Raw genomic sequence first — 27,233 nt, 5'->3', positions numbered from 1 at the left:
AATTCAAATAGCATGTTTCCTTTTTTTAAGAGATGGTAAGGTTAGAGTCTATCAACCCTTTTGGATCGGAAACAGCAGAATTCTGATTAACGTTAAGTAAGATGATAGCCTCAAAGAGTCCAAGTCTTTGTACCCTTTAACAACAACAAATCAATACTGTCCCCTGGACCACGTGGCATCCTAAGCTTTGAGCAACAGACGGGAAAGTAAGAATTACATCAGTAAAAGCTGGTGCATATTAGACACACCAAAAACCATTCTAAGGACACTGATTTAAATTTTACATTAGAGAGTTCCTTGGTTGGTCCAGTGCTTAAGACTCTGCACTCTCAGTACAGTGGGTGTGGATTCAATCCCTGGTAGGGGAGATGAGGATCCTGCATGCCTGCCACGAGGCACAGCCAAAAAATGAAAAAAAAAAAAAAGTTTTAAAAATAAAAAAATGTGGAATCGAAATAAATAAACTTTATATTAACCCAGAATGGCAAGTGAACTGACTTCATTTTTACAGATGAGTTAAATCAGGTTCAGAAAAATAATGACACATGACCAAGACACACAGCGCAGTTGACACAACTAGGTTTTCTGGTTTGAAATCTTGCTTAACAATTCTTAATATTTACTCAGATAAGAATAGTACAAAAGCTTATAAGCAGGAGATGATGGGGAAAATGATGACTCTCACAAGGGCAAAAGAGTTCAGGTTCAAAAAGAATCTCTTTCCAACATCAGTAACCCAGTCCCAGATGTCCTCACTCTAATGAACTCTCAAGGATACTCTATTTCTAAAAACTCAGGCAGAATTTACTAGACACTCTTTAGCAAACTTTTTTGTAAAAGGAAAAATCCTTTTGTTATGAGAAGGACTGGGAGATTATAAAAGCCTCAACATTGTTTCCATCCTTATATTGGAGACTTTTTCTAAAGAGAAGCACAGCCATCTGGTTTTAATAAAAACACAATCAAATTCAAATATTTTCTCTACCTTCTTTATTGTTATAAATTCAGATTTTGAGGCTGTACTCAGACCTGCTGATCGGGATCTGCATTTTCCAGAAGATTCCCAGGTGTTCCAATGCAGGTAGAGTTTGCAAATTTAAGCAGCACGACTTACTGACTAGACATACATTAACTACAAAAAAAAAAAAAGTTGAGAATTCAACCCAAATATTATTTAAAAGTCCACTTTTTCATCTCCAATTTATACTAATTTTTATAAAGGATATATGCGTACAAAGCATGCTGTTGATCCTTCATAACAATTTAAAAGCTGCTGTAGCAAACCAAAGTTCAGTTCAGTTCAGTAGCTCAGTCGTGTCCGACTCTTTGCGACCCCATGAATCGCAGCACGCCAGGCCTCCCTGTCCATCACCAGCTCCCGGAGTTCACTCAGACTCACGTCCATCGAGTCCGTGATGCCATTCAGCCATCTTATCCTCTGTCGTCCCCTTCTCCTCCTGCCCCCAATCCCTCCCAGCATCAGAGTCTTTTCCAGTGAGTCAGCTCTTCACATGAGGTGGCCAAAGTATTGGAGCTTCAGCTTTAGCATCAGTCCCTCCAAAGAAATCCCAGGGTTGATCTCCTTCAGAATGGACTGGTTGGATCTCCTTGCAGTCCAACGGACTCTCAAGAGTCTTCTCCAACACCACAGTTCAAACGCATCAATTCTTCGGTGTTCAGCCTTCTTCACAGTCCAACTCTCACATCCATACATGACCAGAGGAAAAACCATAGCCTTGACTAGACGGACCTTAGTCGGCAAAGTAGTGTCTCTGCTTTTGAATATGCTATCTAGGTTGGTCATAACTTTTCTTCCAAGGAGTGTCTTTTAATTTCATTGCTGCAGTCACCATCTGCAGTGATTTTGGAGCCCCCCAAAATAAAGTCTGACACTGTTTCCACTGTTTCCCCATCTATTTCCCATGAAGTGATGGGACCAGATGCCATGATCTTCGTTTTCTGAATATTGAGCTTTAAGCCAACTTTTTCACTCTCCTCTTTCACTTTCATCAAGAGGCTTTTGAGTTCCTCTTCACTTTCTGCCATAAGAGTGGTGTCATCTGCCTATCTGAGGTTATTCATATTTCTTCCAGCAATCTTGATTCCAGCTTGTGTTCTTCCAGCCCTGCCTTTCTCATGATGTCCTCTGCATAGAAGTTAAATAAGCAGGGTGACAATATACAGCCTTGACATACTCTTTTTTCTATTTGGAACCAGTCTGTTGTTCCATGTCCAGTTCTAACTGTTGCTTCCTGACCTGCATACAGATTTCTCAAGAGGCAGGTCAGGTGGTCTGGTATTCCCATCTCTTTCAGAATTTTCCACAGTTTATTGTGATCCATACAGTCAAAGGCTTTGGCATAGTCAATAAAGCAGAAATAGATGTTTTTCTGGAACTCTCTTGCTTTTTCCATGATCCAGCAGATGTTGGCAATTTGATCTCTGGTTCTTCTGCCTTTTCTAAAACCAGCTTGAACATCTGGAAGTTCATGGTTTCACGTATTGCTGAAGCCCGGCTTGGAGAATTTTGAGCATTACTTTACTAGTGTGTGAGGTGAGTGCAATTGTGCGGTAGTTTGAGCATTCTTTGGCATTGCCTTTCTTTGGGATTGGAATGAAAATGGACCTTTTCCAGTCCTGTGGTCACTGCTGAGTTTTCCATATTTGCTGGCATATTGACTGCAGCACTTTCACAGCATCATCTTTCAGGATTTGAAATAGCTCAACTGGAATTCCATCACCTCCACTAGCTTTGTTCGCAGTGATGCTTTCTAAGGCCCACTTGACTTCACATTCCAAGATGTCTGGCTCTAGGTGAGTGATCACACCATCATGATTATCTTGGTTGTGAAGATCATTTTTGTACAGTTCTTCTGTGTATTCTTGCCACCTCTTCTTAATATCTTCTGCTTCTGTTAGGTCCATACCATTTCTGTCCTTTATCGAGCCCATCTTTGCATGATATGTTCCCTTGGTATCTCTAATTTTCTTGAAGAGCTCTCTAGTCTTTCCCATTCTGTTGTTTTCCTCTATTTCTTTGCACTGATCGCTGAAGAAGGCTTTCTTATCTCTCCTTGCTATTCTTTGGAACTCTGCATTCATATGCTTATATCTTTCCTTTTCTCCTTTGCTTTTCTCTTCTCTTCTCACAGCTATTTGTAAAGCCTCCCCAGACAGCCATTTTGCTTTTTTGTATTTCTTTTCCATTGGTATGATCTTGATCCCTGTCTCCTGTACAATGTCACGAACCTCTGTCCATAGTTCTTCAGGCACTCTGTCAGATCTAGTCCCTTAAATCTATTTCTCACTTCCACTGTATAATCATAAGGGATTTGATTTAGGTCATACCTGAATGGTCTAGTGGTTTTCCCTACTTTCTTCAATTTAAGTCTGAATTTGGCAATAAAAATTTACTTTCCCTTTAAGGTCATAATTACAAAGGCGTACGATTATCACAGTAAGCTTACCATTTTTCATTTCATTCTTTTTCAATTCAGTTGTCTTATTATCGTTACTGCTTCCAGACATATCTAAAACACACAAGAACTTTTCTCCTGAGATGATGAATTACTTTTGACTACTTCATAAAAACATACAGAACACAAAAATGTCTCTAGTGTAGTAAGATACTTCTTTTTATTTTAAAACATCCACCAACCTGTGAGAACAAACATCTTCAGAATCAATTCCGAACTGGGAAAAAGTTAAATGTACTCAACTACTAAAAAGGTCAGGGTATCACATTTGCGAAAATGAGTCCATGTTGACTCCTGGATAGAGGATGTTTAATTTGAGCCATTTGAGTAACCGAATGTGTTGGTGGATCTGTATTATAGATTCCATATAAGGGAGTGGGTTTTACATCATCATTTACCACAACTGTAACAGCTTGCAAACCATCTCTATTTTCATTGGGAATATTTATACTATGTACTTAGACCTGCATGTTCTATTTCTATGTGCTATATTTAACATGAGGAAAAGGGAGAAAAGCTAGAATGCCATGAAAATATTAATCTAAGAGATCTTATATTTTAATACATGCATTTATGTCTACTTAAAGTATTGTACATTAAAAAAATGCCATAAAGAAATGGTCACTGATGAACAGTTTTTATATTCTTGAGAATGGAATAGCCTTTCAAAGCATGACACAAATCCTAGAAGCCAGAATGGATTGACTATGTTTTGAAAATAACTTCTATATTATAAAAAAAAACTTTATAAATAAGGCTGACACACAAGTGACAAACTGAAGAAAATATCTGCAGCATATTAAAAGAGAATATGGAAAAGGCTGTCCCAAATGAACAGGACAATTTAAAAAGCGGAAGTGGGGGCAGAAGGATGCAAAGAGCAAATTTATAAAAAGAAAAATAAAGGTCTTCAACTTCATAGTAATTAAAAATATTAAGATAACTGTTTTTTTTTTTTTTTACTATATCTTCACACTTTGAAACAGGATAAATGAGAAAGTTTGGCAAAGTGTAAGGAAAACCATACTTCATTATTGGTAGGGAAATTAAATGGGCAAACCGTTTCTGGGGTGGTTAACAATATTTACCAATTTTAAACATGCAGACAGACCTTTTCTGCAAGCACAAGCTCAGGTTTAAATAAGTTCACATATATTTATCACAGTTTATACTCGAAAAATGTGAGCAATCTAAATATCCAAAAGTGTTTGGTTGATCTATATTATAGATATATAACAGAATATTTACAATATAGGTTGTATACAATATAGAGCTTCATGCAGTCAATAAAAAGTATGATATAGATCTAAATATGAACATGGATTCCAGATTAACTGACTAAAGGCTTTTATGATACCTAAGTAAGAAAAGTGAGACATACTATACATAGAAGGAGTGTGGTCATTAATATTCTACACATCTCTGTAGTCATGTAAAGAAGGGTAAGTATGAGAGATCTGGAAGACAGCTGTCTTTGTTTTGTTTTGTTTTATTTATTTATTTTTTTTTTTATAGTGAAAACTTTTATATTTGGAATTAGCCAGCTGGACTCAGTTTAGATGATCCCAATTTTGTTGGCAACATCCAAAGCATCATAGTCAGGAGCCAGTCGAACATATGCCTTCTTCTCTCCGTCAGGCCTGATCAGGGTATTGACCTTAGCCACGTCAATGTCATAGAGCTTCTTTACAGCCTGTTTGATTTGGTGTTTGTTGGCCTTGACATCCACAATGAACACCGGTGTGTTGTTGTCTTCTATTTTCTTCATGGCTGACTCGGTGGTGAGGGGGAATTTGATGATGGCATAGTGGTCAAGTTTGTTTCTCCTAGGGGCGCTCTTCCGAGGATATTTGGGCTGCCTCCTGAGCCGCAGTGTTTTGGGCCGCCGGAAGGTGGGTGACGTCCGGATCTTCTTTTTCTTGTGGCTATGGACACCTTTCAACACTGCCTTCTTGGCCTTCAAAGCTTTTGCTTTGGCTTCAGCTTTAGGAGGGGCAGGGGCTTCCCTCCTCGCCTTCGGCGCCATCTTCATGAAAAGTGTTTTGTTTTAAAAAAGATGTTTTTCTGTATTATTTGAACTCATTGCCATGTATCCTCAATGGGTATCATACTGTTTCCAAAGGAGTAAAATTGGCTCTTGAGGAATGAGAAAAATCTTAGATATCACAATGGTGTGTGGCTCTCCAAAACTCAACTCAACTGACAAAATATTATCACTCAGTACTTAATTTTACTGGGGGAGATAGAAAAAATAGGTTTATTAGGGGGACAATAATGCTTTTTTAAAAGTTGAGAACTACTGTTCCGCATGGAAGTGAGTTATTTTTATATTCAGAAATCAAATATAAATATATCAGTGATAACTCATCAGTGAGGCTATATTTACATGTCTAATTTCAAATCTAACTGGTTATTTTCAACAACAAAAAATGCCACCTGCACATTTTACTCCAGAGAATATTTAAAACATACACTTCATTGAATATCTAAAAATAACCCTGCTAATGAAGAAAACACGTTCAGTGTTAGGTGTTAATCACAAGTGTTTATCTTCCTGTTTAATTGAAAAGAAATTACCTTGGTCTCTCAGCTTCTTAAGAGTATTTATTGCCATGTTCACATACATATTTTGACTGCTACAGTGTTCATAAATGACTTTTTCTTCTATTTTAGCCTAAATCACAAAGTGAATAATTAAATGAAAATATTAAATCCAAAATCTATGAAGAATAAATGTCATCTGCAACACATAGATAAATATGACAGAATACTTATCTGACTCCAGGGATGGAGGGAAATGGTGCCACAAATAAAGACAGCTTATTTTACATTTTTGTGTTTATATTTTCTGAGAAGAAAAAATACTAAACTTAATCCCATGAAGCTAATCCAAGAGCCAGGCACTTATCTTCATAAATTAAAGACCACTGTATATTTTTGTAGAGTGTGCATGGTGCAAAGCTTCCTCAAGCCTCAATGTCATGAACTCATTTGATTCTCAGTGAACAGAGAATCTACTGTAACAGACACATACTGTTATAGTATTCTCATTTAAAACGTGAGGAAACTAAGGCTCAAAGTGACTAAATAACTTGCTTAAGATCACACAGCAAAGGAAAGACATGGTCCTCTTTTCATTATCTTTCTTCTATTAGTTACTTTCCTAAACCCCTTAATTACTATTTTTATACCATAACTCAATATGACAGGTCAATAAGAAGGGATAAATGGAAAGAACCAAGTAAACACTAATAACTTGTATCTTAATAATTTATTGTGTACCTAGTATTACAGGTTTGGTATAAATTTGTTAAATGTTTTCTCATTTAATCTTCATTGTGATTCTATGAGGATCACCAATTTATATGAGGAAATGGAGGTTCAAGAAATTGCAGAGCTGCAAATTGAATCTACGTGTGCCCAGGTACCCAAGAAAAGACTCTCCTCACTACAGTAAATCATCACAAAGAGACCACCATGGGGGTTTGGAGAGAGTACCTAAAGACAGGACAGAGATGCTGAAAAAGACGAAGCTGGAAGAAAAGAGATAATGTTTCTCTTAGAGAGGCTCTTTTTGGTTTCTCTTTGCCATTATTCTTTAACGTACACAGAATCCCAGAGGTGACAGACTTTTGCAATGGCAAGACAAGAACCTTCCCACAAAAACAATAAAAAATACTGGTGAAATAACTAATCCAACCATTTCAAAACTCTGAAAATTAACCAAAGCCAAATGAAAAAAAAAAAAACCTAAAAATTGTCTAAGAGAAACTTCGAACCTCAGTAAGAGAGTGTGGTCCCCACCATTTTAGCTTCAGGCTGTTCCCACCGCCTTCTCTCCCCAAGCTTAGTAGTATCATAGCTGTAAAAATAAATAAATAAACAATAGGAGCCTGGTAGCCAACAGAAAGGACAGACCTCTTTCAGAGCTACATTAAAACATCATCCCTAGAGCACAGTCAATATTTTGTATGAACAACCAGCTCTCTGGAAAAATCTCTATTCTCAGGGGGCAGTCAGTATTTGATTTGACACAGAACTCAGCTTATTAGAGAAAAAATAAAAAACCTATCCCCCCGCCTGAGTTCAATGTTCAAACTATACACAACTGTACTCACTTTACATGCTGCTGCTGCTGCTGCTAAGTCGCTTCAGTCGTGTCCGACTCAGCGACCCCATAGACGGCCTCCCACCAGGCTCCCCCGTCCCTGGGATTCTCCAGACAAGAACACTGGAGTGGGTTGCCATTTCCTTCTCCAATGCATGAAAGTGAAAAGTAAAAGTGAAGTCACTCAGTCGTGTCTGACTCTTAGTGACCTCATGGACTGCAGCCTACCAGGCTCCTCCGTCCATGGGATTTTCCAGGCAACAGTACTGGAGTGGGGTGCTATTGCCTTCTCTGACTTTACATGCTAGCAAGGTAATAATGCTTAAAATCCTTCAAGCTAGGTGTCAACATTACACGAACCGAGAACCTCCAGATTCAGAAAAGGCAGAGGACCTAGAGATCAAACTGCCGATGTCTGTTGGGTCATAGAAAAACCAAGGGAATTCCAGAAAAGCATCTACTTCACTTCACTGACTATGCTAAAGCGTTTGACTGTCTGGATCACAACAGACTGGAAAATTCTGAAAGGGATGAGAATATCAGACCACCTTACCTGCCTCCTGAAAAACCTGTATGCAGGTCAAGAAGCAATAGTTAGAACTGGACATGGAACAACAGACTGGTTCAAAATTGGGAAAGGAGTATGTATATTGTCACCCTGGTTATTTAACTTATGTGCAGAGTACCTCAGGCAAAATGCTGGACTGGATGAAGTTCAAACTAGAATCAAGATTGCTGGGAGAAACCAGATTGCATAACCTCAGATATGCAGATGACACCACCCTTATGGCAGAAAGTGAAGAGGCACTAAAGAGTCTCTTGATGAAAGTGAAAGAGGAGAGTGAAAAAGCTAGCTTAAAACTCAGCATTCAAAAAATTAAGATCATGGCATCCAGTTCCATCACTTCATGGCAAATAGATAGGGAAACAATGAAAACAGTGAAAGATTTTATTTTCTTGGGCTCCAAAATCACTGCAGATGATGATTGCAGCCATGAAATTAAAAGACGCTTACTCCTTGGAAGGAAAGCTATGACCAATCAAGACAGCCTTTTAAAAGGCAGAGACATCACTTTGTCGACAAAGGTCCGTATGGTCAAAACTACGGTTTTTCATGTACAAATGTGAGAGCTGGACCATTAAAAAGGTTGAGAGTCGAAGAACTCTTGTTTGAACTGTGGTGTTAGAGAAGACTCTTGAAAGTCCCTTGGACTGCATGGAGATCAAACCAGTTAATCCTAAGGGAAATCAACCCTGAATATTCACTGGAATGACTACAGAAGCTTCAATTCTTTGGCCACCTGATGCAACAAGCTGACTCATTGGAAAAGACCCTGATGCTGGGAAAGATTGAGGGCAAGAGGAGAATGGGGTGACAGAGGATGAAACGGTTGGACGGCATCATCAGCTGAATGGATGCGAGTTTGAACAGAGAGATAGTGAAGGACAAGGAAGCCTGGTGTACTGCAGTCCATAGGGTCACAAAGAATCGGACACAACTGAGTGAATGAACGGCAACAACAATCCCCTGGAGTATTCTCGAAGCAGTAGCACCTGGGTGGCAACATGGCAGCTACCTAAGGCTATGATTTCAGTTGGGTAAACAAGAACCTGACTAGAAATTTAAAAGGAAATCTTGGGGAAACCAGAGGACCACAAGAAACTTTGAAAAGCTCTGATGTATTTCTAGGGCATAAAAGGTGACCCAAGAAAGATTTGGAAAAGAGAAGTTCCCATTAACTCATTAACAGCTGGCCTTGAAATCCTGCACAAAATGGAAGTAAAAGCTAAGACCGTCTTATAAACAACAACAACTTGGAAGGCATGCCTTCTCACAAAGATCCCCTAGGCATTTAAGAAACTTTTCTAAGTCACTGGCTGATAACTAAATTGTGTTGATACAGGGTGACTCTTAAAAGTGAAGTGAAAGTCACTCAGTCATGTCTGACTCTTTGTGACCCCTTGGACCACACAGTCCACTGAATTCTCCAGGCCAGAATATTGGAGTGGGTAGCCTATCCTTCTCCAGCAGATCTTCCTGACCTAGGAATTGAACCGGGGTCTACTGCACTGCAGGCAGATTCTTTACCAACTGAGCTATCAGGGAAGCCCAGATTAAAAAGAAAAGAATTTTTAAAATGCCACCAGAGAACTTAGTATCCATACAGTGGAAACAATATAGAATCTACAAGATTATATCAGAAAAAACAGTAAACAAGTAAGAAGCAACAAGAAAAAAATTAACAAAAACCTAGCAAAAAATAAATATCTATCTGCTGTTAGATTTATTTCAATACATTATTTAACTGAATAGTTTTCTAAAAAAAGTCATGACACATGTAAAGAAGCAGGAAAATCTATCACAAACAGGAAAAAAAAAAGCAGCCAAGAGAAAATGTTCTTGAGAAAGCCCAAATTTTGGACTTAATAGACACAGACTTTTGGTCTTTTAAAGAAAAAAATCAATAAAGGACAGAAACGGTAGAGACCTAGTAGAAGCTGAAGAGATCGAGAGAGACGGAAAGAATACACAGAACTGTACAGAAAAATCTTAACGAACCGGATAACCAAATGGTATGGTCAGTCACCCAGAGCCAGACATTCTGGAGTGTGAAGTGAGATGGACCTTAGGAAGCTCCACTGTCCATAAAGCAGGTGGATGCAAAGGAATTTCAGTAGAGCTATTCAAAATCCTAAAAGATGACACTATCGAAGTGTTACATTCAATATATCAGGAAATCTGGAAGACCCAGAAGTGGCCACAGGACTGAAACCCTGGCCACAGGAAAAGGTCAATCCTCATCCCAATTTCCAAGAAGGGCAGTACTAAAGAATGTTCAAACCAGTGGACAATTCCACTCATCTCCTCATGCTTAAAATCTTGCATGCTAGGCTTCCACACTATGCAAACCAAGAACTTCCAGACATCCAAGCAGGGCTTAGAAAAGGCAGAGGAACCAGAGATCAAATTGTCGACATTCACTGGATCATATAGAAAGCTAGGGAGTTTCAGAAAAAAACATCTACCTCTGTTTCACCGACTATGATAAAGCCTTTGACTGTGTGGATCATAACAAACTGTGGAAAGCTCTTACAGAGATGGGAATATCAGACCATCTTACCTGTCTTCTGAGAAACTTGTATGTAGGTCAAGAAGAAAGAGTTAGAACCCTGTATGGAACAACTGATTGGTTCAGGATTAAGAAAGAAGTGCAATGGTGCTGTCTGTTGTCACTCTGTTATTTAACCTATACACTGAGCACATCAGGAGAAATTCCAGGCTGGATGAGTTACAAGCTGGAATCAAGATTGCTGGGAGAAACATCAACAACCTCAGATATGCAGATGATACCACTTTAATGACAGAAAGTTAAGAGGAACTGAAGAGCCTCTTGATGAGGGTGAAGGAGGAGAGTGAAAGAGCTGGCTGAAAACTGAATATTAAAAAAAACTAAGATCACAGCATTCAGCCCCATCAGTTCATGGCAAATAGAAGGGGAAAAGGTGGAAGTAGTGACAGATTTCCTCTCCTGGGCTTTCAGATCACTGTGAATGGTGACTGTGGGCATGAAATCAGATGATTGCTTCTTGGCAGGAAAGCTATGACAAACCTATAGACAGTGTGTTGAAAAGCAGAGACATTACTCTGCTGACAAAGGTCTGTATGATAAAGGCTACAGTCTTCCCAGTGGTCACACATGGTTATGAGAGCTGGACTGTAAAGAAGGCTGAGCACCAAAGAATTGATGCCTTCAAACTGCGGTGCTGGAGAAGACTCCTATGAGTCCCTTGGACAGTGAGGAGATCAAACCAGTCAATCTTAAAGGAAATCAACCCTGAACATTCATTGGAAGGACTGATGCTGAAGCTGAAACTCCAGTATTTTGGTCACCTGATGCTAACAGGCAACTCATTGGAAAAGTCCCTGATGGTGGGAAAGATTGAGGGCAGAAGGAGAAGAGGGCATCAAAGGATGAGATGGCTGGATGGCATCACCAATGCAATGGACATGAATTTGGGCAAATTCTGGGATATGGTGAGGGACAGGGAGGCCTGGCATGCTATGGTCCATGGGGGTCACAAAGAACTGGACACAACTGGGTGACTGAGGACCAAAAGACACATACTTTAAATCAGCTATTATAAATGTGTTTAAAAATTAATGGAACAATGTCTAGAGAATTAAAAGAAAGTGTGAAAATGGTGTTTCATCAAATAGGCAGTACCAATAAAGAGAAATAGAAAAATAATCAAAGTTCTGGTGTTAAAAGGTGCAAAAATTACACAAACAAGGGGTTCAACTACAGACGTAAGCTAGCAGAATAAACAGTGACCCTAAAGACAAATCAATAGATTATTCAGTTTGTGGATAAGAAAAAAGAACCAAGAAAAATTAACAGCATGTCAGATGTCTGTGGGACACCATCAAAGAGACCTATATACACATAATGTGAGTTGTACAGAAAGAGAAAGGAGCAGAAAATACTAAAGAAATAATTGTCTTAAACTTCCTGAATATTATGTAAAATATTAATCCATACATCCATGATGCTCAACAAACTGCAAGTAGAATTTATTTACAGAGAGTTACACCTAGACATGCCACAGTCAAACTGATCAAAGTCAAAGACAAAAAGAAAATCTTGAAAGTATTAACAGAAAAATGGCATCATGTTTAAAGAATCCTTAATAAGATAAAAGCTGACTTCTCATCAGAAACCATGAGAACAGTGAAATGACACCTCTAAGTGTTGAAAGAAAAAAACTATTAACCAAGAATTCTATATCCAGCTAAACTCTGCTTTACAATGAAGAGGAAATTAAGACATTCCCAGATAAACCCAGGTGTCACTAGTGGTAAAGAAGCCACCTGCCAATGCAGGGCATGTAAGAGACGTGGGCTCGATCCCTGGGTCAAGAAGATCCCCTGGAGGAGGACAAGGCGATCCACTTGAGTATCCTTTCCTGGAGAATCCCATGGACAGAGGGGCCTGGTGGGCTACAGCCCACAGGGTCACAAAGAACTGCACAAAACTGAAGTGAATTAGCACACACAGATAAATTCTGACGGCATCTGTCACTAGCAGATCTATCTTGCAAGAAATCCTAAAGGGATTCTTCAAGTCTGAAAAGGATAGTAAAAGGTAATCTGAATCCACATGAATAAATGAAGAACACTGGTAATGTAATTTCACAGGAAAATATACAAAAGAATAAATATGTTTTTGTAATCTCTAAGAGATGATAAAATAAAGCTAGAATTAGAAAATTGAATTATAGGTTTATAATATATGATGCAATTTATATGACAGTAGTGTTAAAAAGGAATGACAGAAAGGGAGATTTACAAGAGCAATTTTCTGAATACTACTGAAATTAATTAGTTTTAATTTGAACTAGATTGTCACAAATTAAAATGGTAACTGTAATCCTTACTATAAACAGTAAGAACACAATTCAAAAGATATAATCAAAGAAATGATCTGGGCAATTAGACTAGAAAATATTTAACACAAAAGAAAGCAACAATTGTAGTGGAAATAAAAAGAAAAATCACACAGTAAAATCCTATTTTATTAGTGATTAGTCACTGAATTAAATGTAAATAGATTAAACACTCCATTTACATTTGGAAGAATGGGGGAAAATATGAGTCAACTATATGCTGCCTACAAGACACACACTAAACTCAAAGACCAAAGAGGCTGAAAGCAAAAGGAAGCAAGCTGAGATACTCTGTAAGCATTAATTCAAAGATATTTGGAGCAGCTACACCAACATCAGACAATATAATCTTTAAAACAGAAGTTGTTACTAGAGACAAAGAAATATATTTTATAATGGTAAGAGGGTCAATCCATTAGGAAGACAAAATGATTATAAACAAACACGCATCTTACACCAAAACACCAAAATGCACAAAGCGAAACTGACAGAATCGAGTAGACAATAATTCAACAATCAGCTGGAGACTTCAGTACCACACTTTCAATAATAGATACAAGTCATTAAACCAAGAAGAAGTGCAATACTTCAACTATGAAGTGATTATACCTCATAGACATCTATGGAATACTCCACACAGCAAGAAAATACATCTACTTCTAAGAAAATGCATATACTTTTCAAGTACACATAGAATATTTTCTAGGGCAGATCATAAAACATTTTCATAGAGCAGTTAAGTCATAAAACAATCCTCAGTAAATTTAAAAGGACTAATACCATACAAAGAATGTTCTCGGACCACAATGGTACTATACTATAGACAGCAGAATATTTAAGAAATTCATAAATAAGTGAAAATTAAATTACACATTCCTAAATAACAAACAGGTGAAAGAAGAAATAAAAGGAAACAATTCCTTGAGATGAATAAAAATGGAAACACAACATACAACTTATAGGATGCACCTAAAATAATGCTTAGAGTAAAAATAATACTGTAAATCGCTATATGAAAAGATTTCAAATCAGTTACTTTGCCTTCCACCTTAAGAAACCAGAATTTTAATGGGAAACTAAACCCAAAGAAAGCAAAAGGAATCAAATAATAAACACCAGAGTGGAAGTAAAATAAAGAATTAAAGGAGTGGGAGGTAAGAGGAAGGTTCAAAAGACAGGGGACATATGTATACCTCTTGATTCAAGTTGATGTATGGCAGAAGCCAATACAATATTATAAGCAACTATCATTCAATTTAAAATAAACTTTAAAAAATAATTAAAAATAGAGACAATCAACAAAACTAAAAGTTGAATTCTTTGAAAAGATCAACCAAATTGATAGAAGTTTAGCTAGACTGACCAGAAATGAGAAGACTCAAATTATTACAATCAATAATGAAAGAAGACATCACAATAGAACTTGCACAAATAAAGAGAGTGATAAAGGACTACTATAAGCAACTATATGCTGATATATTAGAAAATTTAAATGAAACTGAGAAAGGGCATATACAAAAACCCAACAGTTACTATTGTACTTAAGAAAAATGGAAAGCTTTCCCCACTAACATGAGGAACTTTAAAAAAGATTAAAACACATAGGAATCAACTTAACAAAGGCACTTCAAGACTTGTACTCTGAAAAAATCCAAAAACTGTTGAAAGGAATTAAAGAAGATCTAAATAAATGTAAAGGCATTTCATGTTCATGGTTCTAAGACAATATTGTTAAATGGTAATACTCCACAAATTGATCTACTGATTCAAAACAACCTCTATCAAAATCCTAACTCAATATTTTTAAGAAATATAAGCTGATCCTAAAAGTTACATGGATAGGCCAGGGACAAAAATGGTGCTGAAAGAGAACAACAAATTTAAAGACCTCACACTTTCAATACTTACTACAGAGCTACAGTAAGTAAAACTGTATAGTACTAGCATAAGAACAGAAATAGAGATCAATGGAATGGAATCATAGAAAAAATTTATGGTCAGTTACGCTACGTTTCAACAGAAGTGATAAGAAAATTAATTGAGGGAAAAAACCAATCTTTGGAATAAGTGATGCTATGAAACTGGATATCCACATTCAAAAGAGTGAAGTTGGACCTCTACCTCACACATTATGCAAAAATCAATTCTAAACAATCATACACTTAAGTATAAAACTACAACTCTCTCTGGGTCATCCCCGTGTACCAGCCCCAAGCATGCCGTATCCTGCATCGGACATGTTGTGGGGAGGGGAGTGGGAGGGGGGTTCATGTTTGGGAACGCATGTACACCCGTGGTGGATTCATGTCAATGTATGGCAAAACCAATACAGAATTGTAAAGTAAAAAAAAAAAAAAACAAAAAACTACAACTCTCAACCTCTTAGGAAAAAAAAAAAACAAAACTTTGTGACTTTGTTATCTTATATAGGATACCAAGACCACAAGAAAAATAAATTAGAATACATCATGGTGAAAAACCTTGTGCTGCAATTGATAACTTCAAGAAAGTGAGAAGAAAACCCACAGACAGAACTTTTGCTAATGTTTATCAAAGAGATCTGTATCCAGAATACGTAAAGTGGGCTTTCCTGGTGGCTCAGCTGGTAACGAATCTGTCTGCAATGCAGGAGACTTGGATTAGATCCCTGGGTTGGGAAGATCCCCTGGAGATGGGAACGGCTACTAACTCCAGTATTCTGGCCTGGAGAATTCCATGGACTGTACAGTCAGTGGGGTCGCAAAGAGTCGGACATGACTGAGCGGCTTTCACTTCACTATCAGTTAGAGGTCTTTTTCGTATTGATCTGAACTCTGCCTCTTCCTGCACTCACCCATGGTGCGTATTTTAATGTTACCTTCTTTTCTGTTTGTCTCCTGGTTGCGCTGAGTCTTCACTGCTGCACTACTGTTCCTTAGCTGCAGCGAGCAGGGGCTACGCTCTCGTGGTGGTGGCTTCTCTTGTTGCAGGGTTAGGGCTCCAGAGCACACGTTCGGTAGCTGTGGCACATGCTTAGTTGCTCTGAGGCATGCGGGATCTTTCTGGATTAGGGACTGAACTCATGTCTCCTGCATTTGCAGGCATATTCTTTACCACTGGGCCACCAGGGAGGCCCATTCACGGTGTCTGGAGGGACGGGGCATATGTATACCTATAGCTGATTCATGTTGGTGTATGGCAGAAACCATCACAATATTGTAAAGTAACTATCCCCCAATTAAAAAGAAAATTTAATTAAAATAAATAACTAAAAATAACCTCCAGAGTCATCTGAATTGGCCTCAGAGGGAGGGTAGCACAAAGCCCAGTGCTCAGACATGTGTTTAACAGTGTTTTAAATAGAGATTTTAAAATAGAAAGTATTGAAAGATGAGAAATCTGTAAATTCTGAACTTGAATTTCCAAAGTGCAATAATCAGATGGAGCTGAGAAGGGTCTGCTTGCCTTTAGATGGGACTCGCTCTATCTAGAACGGGCTTCACCTGTGGCTCAGTTGTAAAGAATCCGCCTGCCAAGCAGGAGACGTGGGTTCACTCACTCCCTTGGTCTGGAAGATGCCCTCAAGAAGGAAAAGGCAACCCACTCCAGTACTCTTGCCTGGGAAATCCTATGGGCAGAGGAGCCTGGTGGGCTACAGTCCGTGGGTAACAAGAGAGGCAGATGCAAATGAGCCACTAAACAACAACGACTCTACCTAGTAAGCACCAGTCCTCACCTCTCCACACTGGATTTTTTTTTAAGTGCATGGGGTACCAACTATAGCTATTGCCACTGATTTGAAAGGTTTCAATCTGGTTAAAAAAAAAATATTTGAGTAGCAGCTACAGAGAATTCCAGAAAAACATCTGCTTTATTGATTACACCAAAGCCTTTAATTGTGTGGATCACAATAAACTGTAAAATTCTTCGAGAGATGGGAATGTCAGACAGCCTGACCTTCCTCCTGAGAAATCTGTATGCAGGACAAGAAGCAACAGATAGAAATGGACATGGAATAACAGATTGGCTCCAAATCAGGAAAGAAGTACGTGAAGGCTGTATATTGTCACCCTGCTTATTTAACTTATATGCAGAGTACATCATGAGAAATGCAGGGCTGGATGAAGCACAAGCTGAAATCAAGATTGCCAGGAGAAATATCAATAACCTCAGATATGCAGATGATACCACCCTTATGGCAGAAAGTGAAAAAGAGCTAAAGAGCCTCTTGATGAAAGTAAAAGAGAGTGAAAAAGTTGGCTTAAAGCTCAACATTCAAAAAACAAAGATCATGGCATCTGGTCCCATCACTTCATGGCAAATAGATGGAGAAACAATGGAAACAGTGACAGACTTTATCTTCTTGGGCTCTAAAATCACTGCAGATGGTGACTGCAGCCATGAGATTAAAAGACACATGCTCCATGGAAGAAAAGCTTTGACCAACCTAGACAGTATATTAAAAAGCAGAGACATTACTTTGCTGATAAAGGTCCATAAAGTCAAAGCTATGGTTTTTCCAGTAGTCATGTATGGATGTGAGAGCTGGACCATAAAGAAAACTGAATGCTGAAGAACTGATGCTTTTGAACTGTGGTGTTGGAGAAGACTCTTGAGAGTCCCTTGGACTGCAAGGAAATCAAGCCAGTTAATCCTAAAGGAAATCAGTCCTGAATATTCATTGAAGGACTGATGCAGAACCTGAAACTCCAATACTTTGGCCACCTGATGTGAAAAGAACTGACTCTTGGAAAAGATCCTGATGCTGGGAAAGATCGAGTGCAGGAGGAGAAGGGAGCGACAGAGAATGAGATGGTTGGATGGCATCACTGACTCTTAAGGACACGAGTCTGAGTAAACTCCGGGAGTTGGTGATGGACAGGGAACTCTGGTGTGCTGCAGTCCATGGGGTTGCAAAGAGTCAGACGTGACTAAGCAACTGAAGTGAACAGACTGAACTACAAACACAGGTGCTGCAAGAAGCCAGGTATGCATGGCTGATAAATGAGCACAGCAGGTGTATGTAATAGGGAGTGGTGAAGACCGTGGCTCACCAGACAGTATATAAAGTCGGGAGACACAACTCAGATTAATACACTACTGGCCTAGATAGGAATTCACAGGATGAAGATAGTTTTTATCAATAAAAATTACCAGAGTACTTTTTACAACTCTCCCAGGTGGCACGAGTGGTAAAGAACCTGCCTGCAATGCAGGAGACTTAAGGGATGCAGGTTCAATCCCTGGGTTGGGAAGGGCCCCTGGGGGAGGAAATGGCAACACACTCCAGTCTTGCCTGGAGAAGCTCATGGACAGAGAAGCCTGGCGGGCTATAGTTCATGGGATTGCAAGGGGTCAGACGTGACTGAAGTGACTTAGCATGCACGCAAGATCAGAGAAGCCATCCAAGACAGAGGGAAAACCCAGGCCCACAGTTCAGTTCAGTTCAGTTGCACAGGAGACAGCGATCAAGACCATCCCCATGGAAAAGAAATGTAAAAAAGCAAAATGGCTGTCTGGGGAGGTCATACAAATAGCTGTGAAAAGAAGAGAAGCGAAAAGCAAAGGAGAAAAGGAAAGATATAAGCATCTGAATGCAGAGTTCCAAAGAATAGCAAGAAGAGATAAGAAAGCCTTCCTCAGCGATCAGTGCAAAGAAATAGAGGAAAACAACAGAATGGGAAAGAGTAGAGATCTCTTCAAGAAAATTAGAGATACCAAGGGAACATTTCATGCAAAGATGGGCTCGATGAAGGACAGAAGTGGTATGGACCTAACAGAAGCAGAAGATATTAAGAAGAGGTGGCAAGAATACACAGAAGAACTGTACAAAAAATACCTTCACAACCCAGATAATCAAGATGGTGTGATCACGCATCTAGAGCCAGACATCCTGGAATGTGAAGTCAAGTGGGCCTTAGAAAGCATCACAAAGCTAGTGGAGGGGATGGAATTCCAGTTGAGCTGTTTCAAATCCTGAAAGATGATGCTGTGAAAGTGCTGCACTCAATATGCCAGCAAATTTGGGAAACTCAGCAGTGGCCACAGGACTGGAAAAGGTCCATTTTCATTCCAATCCCAAAGAAAGGCAATGCCAAAGAATGCTCAAACTACCGCACAATTGCACTCATCTCACATGCTAGTAAAGTAATGCTCAAAATTCTCCAAGCTAGGCTTCAGCAATACGTGAAACCATGAACTTCCAGATGTTCAAGCTAGTTTTAGAAAAGGCAGAGGAACCAGAGATCAAATTGCCAACATCTGCTGGATCATGGAAAAAGCAAGAGAGTTCCAGAAAAACATCTATTTCTGCTTTATTGACTATGCCAAAGCCTTTGACTGTATGGATCACAATAAACTGTGGAAAATTCTGAAAGACATGGGAATACCAGACCACCTGACCTGCCTCTTAAGAAATCTGTATGCAGGTCAGGAAGCAACAGTTAGAACTGGACACGGAACAACAGACTGGTTCCAAATAGGAAAAGGAGTATGTCAAGGCTGTATATTGTCACCCTGCTTATTTAACTTATATGCAGAGTATATCATGAGAAACGCTGGACTGGAAGAAACAGAAGCTGGAATCAAGATTGCTGGGAGAAATATCAATAACCTCAGATATGCAGATGACACCACCCTTATGGCAGAAAGTGAAGAGGAACCCAAAAGCCTCTTGATGAAAGTGAAAGAGGAGAGTGAAAAAGTTGGCTTAAAGGTCAACATTCAGAAAACGAAGATCACGGCATCCAGTCCCATCACTTCATGGGAAATAGATGGGGAAACAGTGGAAATAGTGTCAGACTTTATTTTTCTGGGCTCCAAAATCACTGCAGATGGTGACTGCAGCCATGAAATTAAAAGACGCTTACTCGTTGGAAGAAAAGTTATGACCAACCTAGCTTGGCTTCAAAAGAGCAGTGGAGATAAACTTAGTAAATGTCTTTGGTTATTGTGCCCCACGAGTTCTTCATTCAGTACTATTGTTACTGAGAGAGTGTGTGTGTGTTTTCAGATATATTATGTAGTACTGACCTTCTTAAATGCCTCATCCTCTGTTTCATAAACTTTCAAATACTTCTCAAAAAAGAGGTTGACATAACATTGTCTTACTTCATCAGGAACTTTGGATGCGGATTCTGATGCTCCTAAAGCCTGCTTCCGATGAGCCACCTTGTATTTCACCATCGTGATAAATATAAAGTTACTGATTAGAGGAAAAAAGACTATGTGTGTTTTCTGTTTAACATTCCAACCATGTGTCTAGGGGTAAAGCTATCTTAGGTGAGCTTTATGTCAAAATTAAACTTAAAAATTATTTCAAGTTTTAAATTTATTAAAAGTAGAATAAATGCAAGGTATAAATTATCTATACTCACAAAAGAGGAAGTGAGATGGCTGCCTATACGTCCAGCATTTTTATTTAAACTTTTTATTTTGTAATGGAGTAGAGCTGATTATGGAGAATGGCAACCCACTGGTATTTTTGCCTGTGAAATCCTGTGGACAGAGGAGTCTGGCAGGCTATAGTCCATGCAGTCGCAGAGAGTCTGGCATGACTGAACAGAGCCGATTAACAACGTGAGACTTTCAGGTGTGCCCACCATTATTAAGGCTGATCTGATTACCCATCTAATCCCTCTGCTGCTTCCACATCCAGATGAAGTCCTCAGATCAGCATGTAGGAAGGTGGGTAGTTTATCATTCTTAAAACAAATATATATCCTAATGCCTTTCACTTACCATGGCATTGAGAAAATGGGTTTGGACTTAAAATTTATGAACGATCCATGCATATTCAATATTAAAATGACCACAACTAGGGGCTTCCCTGGTGGCTCAGTGGTAAAGAACACACGTGCAATGCAAGAGACATGGGTTCGATTCCTGATCCAGGAAGATCCCTCGTGCTGTGGGGCAACTAAGCCTAGGCACCACAACTGCTAAGCCCGCGCTCTAGAGCCCACACGCCACAACTCCTGAAGCCTGCACGCCTAGAGCCCAAGTTCTGCAACAAGCGGAACCATGGCAGTGAGAAGCCTGCCCAGCGCAGCTAGAGAGAAGCCCCCGCTCACTGCAACTAGAGAAGAGCTCATGCAGCAACGAAGCCCCAGCCTGGCCAAAAATAAATAAATGAAAATTCAAAGGATCCCAGCCAGAAACAAGGTGAGCATTCCTCCTGAAGGACTTTAAGAGACTGTGGGAATTCGAGGGTGAGTTAATCTACCTCACTTTTAGAGAGGGGGAAAGCCTTAAAACTGACAGTTTCCTGACAAGGAATATTTGGTAAAAAGAAAAAAAAAATCACTGCCACAAGTAAGGGAAAAATGACTAAAGATGTAAGGCTATACTGTCTTATTACTTGTGGGCATTATTTTCTGAAGGTCTGTCTCTGTCACATATCCTGGTATCTCACTCACATACTTACACATATACACCCCTCACTTCATGTGCCTTGAAAGGCATATTCCAATGTCCATCTCTGCTCTGAAAAAAATCTGAGATGGCTTAATCATAGCTATAGACGTAAGGTGCTTCCCAGGTGGCTCCGTGGTAAAGAATCCACCTGCCAATGCAGGAGACTTGGGGGGTTTGATCCCTGGGTTGGGAGGATCCCCTGGAGCAGGAAATGGCAACTCACTCTGGTATTCTTGCCTGGGAAATCCCATGGACAGAAGATCCTGAAGGGCTCCAGTCTATAGTGTCACAGAGAGTCAGACATGACTGAGCAACTGAGCATGCATACAGATCTGAAAAATATATGCCTAACACTTCCAAGGATGCACGTGTGCACATTCAGCTGCTCAGTCATGTACAGCTCTTTGCAATTCCACGGAATGCAGCCTGCCAGGAAAGCCAAATTAACTGAAAGTGACAAATGGGCATAAATAACTCTATTTACGGGTCACCCAAAAAGGCTGAAATTTCTCTTCAGGAGGTTTGACATTTATCTGAATTAGAGATTTTTCAAGAGAGAAGAATACAGCCACCCTCTAAGGGGATCACTATGTGGCAGGATAAGACAGTTATTAGAGAGAAAGTTCTGGTCCTCAGACTGAGTTTATAGTACCTTGACAGGAAAAGAAGCAATAATTTTCACAGGAATGTGTGATCTGTTTGGCTTTGCAATTAGATTTTCCTTTGAAGGAACTACATCCTCATGAAGGCTGCTTGATGTACATGAATTTTCTAAGAAGTTCAAAATGAATGAGAGAAAAAGGAAAATGTATATTTTAATGTCATTAGTCTCAGATGATTTGAGTTTATTTTAATCAACTCAGAATTTCACAATGTTTTGCTTATAGGCTTAAGATATTAATATATATTCTTCCCTTGAAGGAAAAAAAAATGCAAACACAAAAGGATTCCAAGTGACCAACTCCAGGATAACCTAGAAGAGCAAATTTAATTTATAAAGCAACTTGCTTCATGTAAGAATGCACGCAAAATATGACTATTTATTGCCTAGCATATAAACATCATGCTAATCATATTATTTCATGTAAAGCTTTAGGTGATATAATTGGTAATATATAAACTTTATAGAAAATGTTTTTTAATATAAAGTAAAATTTCATTTATTAAATAATTGGCTAAGAAAAGATTTTCTCATACCTCCTAAGGCATTCCTCTGGCTCTGAGAGGCTGGACATACCAAGGTATTTTTCTTCTGTTCTGAAGTGGCAGGATGAAAAGCCTGCCCATCCTTAACGGCAGTCATTGTCTGCACCACTTGTTGTTGGGTCTGAAAGATCCCAGTGTGACTAATTAGTAACAAGATTAGTCCCCTGAAAAGTCTAGTGATCTGTTTTCAGGTTGATACTTATAAACATCAACATAATATAAAGAAAACTGATTTTTAAAATTGATAAGATGGATAATTTCAAGTTCCTCTTCACACAAAAGCTCTTTGGAAATGCCTACATTTACGACACTACATGGGCGTCCCAGGTGGCTCAGTGGTTAGGAACCCATTTGCCAATGCAGGAGACCCAGGTTCGATCCTTGGGTCTGGAAGATCTCCTGGAGAAGGGAATGGCAACCCGCTCCAGTGTTCTTGCCTGGAGAATGTCATGAATAGAGGAGCCTGGACAGAGCCCTGGGGTTGCAAAGAGTCGGACATGACTAAGTGACCATGCGTGAATAACACTATATGCGCGCTGCTGCTGCTAAGTCGCTTCAGTCGTGTCCGACTCTGCGAGACCCCATAGACGGCAGCCCACCAGGCTCCCCCGTCCCTGGGATTCTCCAGGCAAGAACACTGGAGTGGGTTGCCATTTCCTTCTCCAATGCAGGAAAGTGAAAATTGAAAGGGAAGTCGCTCAGTCATGTCCGACTCTTTGCGACCCCATGGACTGCAGCCCACCAGGCTCCTCCATCCATGGGGTTTTCCAGGCAAGAGTACTGGAGTGGGGTGCCATCGCCTTCTCCAATATGTGCTCTAATACACATATAACTGGAGTATACCCCGAAATAAACTGAAATAATAAACCGGAACAACTATTTAAGCATATAAGAAATTTTTCTTGAAATAAGAAAGAAAATAAAATCTTATAAGAAAAAGACTTTGTCTGCAGGTTGAAGTGTTAATAAGACATTCTACTCAAGTTACTGGAATTCAAAGTTAAAGAAAGAATCCTCTAGATAGCCAGGGAAATGCATCAGGTGACCCACACTGGGAGTAATAGCAAAGTAGCATCAGACTCCTCCACAGCAATGTTCATTACTAGAAGGGAACATATCACAAAATGTTCAGCTTCACTAGTAATCAAAGAAATGTAATACAAAATAAGGAAATAAAATTTCACTCAGATTTACAGGTTTAAAAAAAAATAATATCCACTTTCTGTAAGGTTTGTGGGGAGGAACTCTGAACACTGTAGGACTGTAAACTGTCACAACCCTTCTAGAAGGCAAAATGGCAAAATATTTTTTAAATGATAAATTTATCTTCTTTTGTCCAGTTACTTCCATGTGTAAGAATTTATTTTTTAAAAAGTCACTGATGAAACCAACAATCATTTAAATATAAGAATTTGGAGAGATACTATATAGCACAGTAAAATGAACACTATAAATATCACAACTTTTGCAATGAACAGGAAACAAGATTAGCCCCCAGCGAAACTTTTTTCATAAGACAGAAGGGAAGTGAAACTAGTTTAGTAAATATCTATAATATCTGGCTCTGGGATAGGCAAGCATTCACTACTTCCAGTTCATGGACATGGGAAATGAAACACAAAGAAATTAAATATTTGTTAAAGGACATTCAACTCTTCTGAGAAGAACTGGAATTCAAGCTGTTATCTGTGACTTAGAAGCATAAATTCTTTTTATGACATGCAAAAGATTCTACTATGAGTATATACCAAGTACAAGTAATACAGAGGTGAGTGCAGAGAAATAAAGTTTGCATTAGATAACATTTTTACATCTCATAAAAGAACTTAAACATTTATAATATAAATTTATAAGAGGTTCAAATTACTTTTGAAAACAGTCAAGTCCCCTTACTCACTCTAGTTAGGTTCGATAAGAGTCTCGCAAACAAGGGGTTAGAGAATACTGCTCCTAGTGGCAGGCATCTCACAACAGTCGCATAAGTCAATACATAACCCTGTGATGTGTGTGTTTCTGTTAAAAAATACTTCATTTAGTAGACTGCTGATTAATACTGAATTTGTGGTCAATAGTACTAATAACTCATGCCTGAACAAAGTTGTTTTAACACACATTTTCTCTGTCAGGCACAGTGCAGCCTTCTTGCTCCAAGGAACAGTAGACAGGACTCCACCTGGAGACCATTTTAAATAACAAAATCACCAACAAAGCACACAAAAATGCAGAAGACATGGCACTAAATAGACTCAGATAAGATTAACAGTATGACCACTGGACAAGAAGGCCGTGTTGCAGTGTTTAGTCTTAGCTGGGAATGTGTATGTCAGGGAATTCAAATTTTGTGTGTGTGTGTGTGTGTGCCACTGTGTGTGTCTACAGAGGACCACAAAAGCATGAGTATTGATTTTAAAGATACAAATTCATTTTACTGAATGGATGAATCTGCAAAAACAGAATCTGAAAATAATGAGATTGACCATATTAATTCAGAGTTCAAAGGTTATACAAAAACAATGTACCTGCTTTTAATGAAAATGTTAGATAATGGGGGGAAAAAATGAAGGTTTTGAAAAACTCTTACAAGTAGGCAATGTATTTATTGACTGCCCGCTTGTGCCCCCTAGTGGACAAAAGATAACAAGTACTAGAATATACTTGAGCTTGCAATGACAATGTAACTTTATATTAAGTGCTGCAGAAAGCCAGAGGGAGGGAGGGAGGGATGGGGGACAGAAAGAGAAACAAAATGGCTCACATCAACCTTGGCAGTGTGTGCAATTCTCCTTTTTGGTCCAGAAATGTTTTGGTAATACAGCATATCTAATTCCATTTGTTTTCCTGAAGCCTAGTGGGAAAACGATAAGAGTTATCCAATTTCAGTGTAGTAAAAGCAAATTTATCATGTTTCCTGAAGAGCCACAGAAATCCAAAACACCGGGCAAATTATTTAAAAATAATTCACAAAAAATAACTTATTTTGGATAATTTGACATGCACAGATATTCCTATAAAAGATTCCTTTAATTTGACAAATCAGCTATCAGTTACTGTACATAATACCATGGCTTCTGGAAACTGTCAAGCTTGCAAGATGTAATGGCTGGCCACTTACCAAGGTTTAGCCTTGTCATTCTAATATGTTATTAATTATTATATTATAAATATATTTCATTATTTTTATTTTAATAAATAAATGTTATTTAAATTAAAATTTTATTTATTATAGTATCTTAATTATAATATTAGAAATATATAATAGATGGTACATACATTTTATAAAGTTTAGAATACAGAGAATATGTATTTAAGGGAAACGCTTTTAGATTTAGGAAGAGGATTAAAAAAATAAAAGGGACCAACCTGTTTAGCAGTCTCTCCTTCATGACCTTGGCTTTGTGTGAACTCACTGAAAATTTGAAGACATTCCTTCATAGTGTCATCAGAATCAGAGGGAGTGTCATCTCCAGTATATTCCTTGTCTAAACCAAATTCAACTAACCTGCCGTCCTCAAAAACAGTCAAGTCTTGACTATTGTCTGGTGCTGTCAGAACTCTGCCTCTCAGGTGATCGTCTGCATAGGAGAACTGGAGCTGGCTTGGTGAAGATAGCCATTCAGCCTCTTCTTTTTGAGTATCATCAGTTGTTTTTACATGTCTTGTCCTCTTCGGATACCTTTCACTATGACTTCCTGTCTGGCTTTCTTTGTCCCTGGGAGGTGCATAAGACATATTTTCTCCTGAAATGCAGACATGCATCTTCTCACCACCAAAGCTTCCCATCTTAGAAATGTGGTTTTGAACACCGCACATGTTTATCTTAGTTTTAGTATCTAGTGAGGTTTTCATGAGTGATCTTGATGGTTCTAGCTTGTTAGTGTCATCTCTCTGTGTGGTTAGTTGGGTTTCACCTATTTTTTCCTCTTCTATGTCACTGATCTGAAGATCTCTTTCCTTCAGAGGCACTACCTGTATCCTTTCCTCCATATTCTGATATTTAAAGCCTCTAAAGCGTTTAGATTTCCTAGAAACAGGAATGATTGGAGGTATATCCATTACAAGGTCATCTTCATCAGAATCTTGAAGATTTATTTTAATTCTTATGGGTGAAACATAAGGTCTTTGACTCTCCAGGGACTTGTGGCAATTTTTACCCACAGATTTTTTCCAGAAGGGCTGACTGTCGGTCTCACCCTGCCTTCCTTTAGATGCTCCAAGCAGTGCTACAGAGTAATTGAGCAAGGGATCATATTCAAGGTCAGTTGCTGGACATGTGTGGTCCATCAGGTACTTTGTAGGCTGACTCTCTTTGTTTTTTGATGGTTCATTCCACTTTTCTTGTGAGAGCAGGCTGTTTTCAGGAAAACCTTGTTTCACATTTGTGTCACTCAAGGAGGCCATGGGGCTTTGCGATAGCTCTTCAAGTGCTAAAGTAAACCTAGGGAGCATCTTCTGCTTTTCTTCAACTTCAGTCTTGACTGACTTGATTTCTTTGTTGATTCTTTCCAATTGTTCCATAGTCATGCCTAGAGTTGTTAATGGGAGATAAGTTTATCTTTAAACATCACTCAAGATGAAGTGCAGACCCCAAAATATCCTGGACAAAA

The 27,233-nt window shown here is 38.8% G+C and overlaps 1 protein-coding gene across 1 annotated transcript; it reads right to left on the bottom strand.

Annotated features, from left to right (window-relative positions):
* Positions 1-4,976: 4,976 nt before the first annotated feature.
* LOC120862013 (60S ribosomal protein L23a-like) lies at positions 4,977-5,510 on the bottom strand. Its single transcript, XM_040237992.1, has one exon. The coding sequence runs from the start codon at positions 5,506-5,508 to the stop codon at positions 5,032-5,034; it is 477 nt and encodes a 158-aa protein (XP_040093926.1). The 5' UTR covers positions 5,509-5,510; the 3' UTR covers positions 4,977-5,031.
* Between the last annotated feature and the right edge of the window lie 21,723 nt (positions 5,511-27,233).

Source organism: Oryx dammah, unplaced genomic scaffold (assembly GCF_014754425.2).
Source record: "Oryx dammah isolate SB20612 unplaced genomic scaffold, SCBI_Odam_1.1 HiC_scaffold_1, whole genome shotgun sequence".
Lineage (NCBI taxonomy): Eukaryota > Metazoa > Chordata > Mammalia > Artiodactyla > Bovidae > Oryx > Oryx dammah.
The sequence above is the reverse complement of the archived record's forward strand: the minus strand, read 5'-3'. Positions and strand labels throughout refer to the sequence as shown.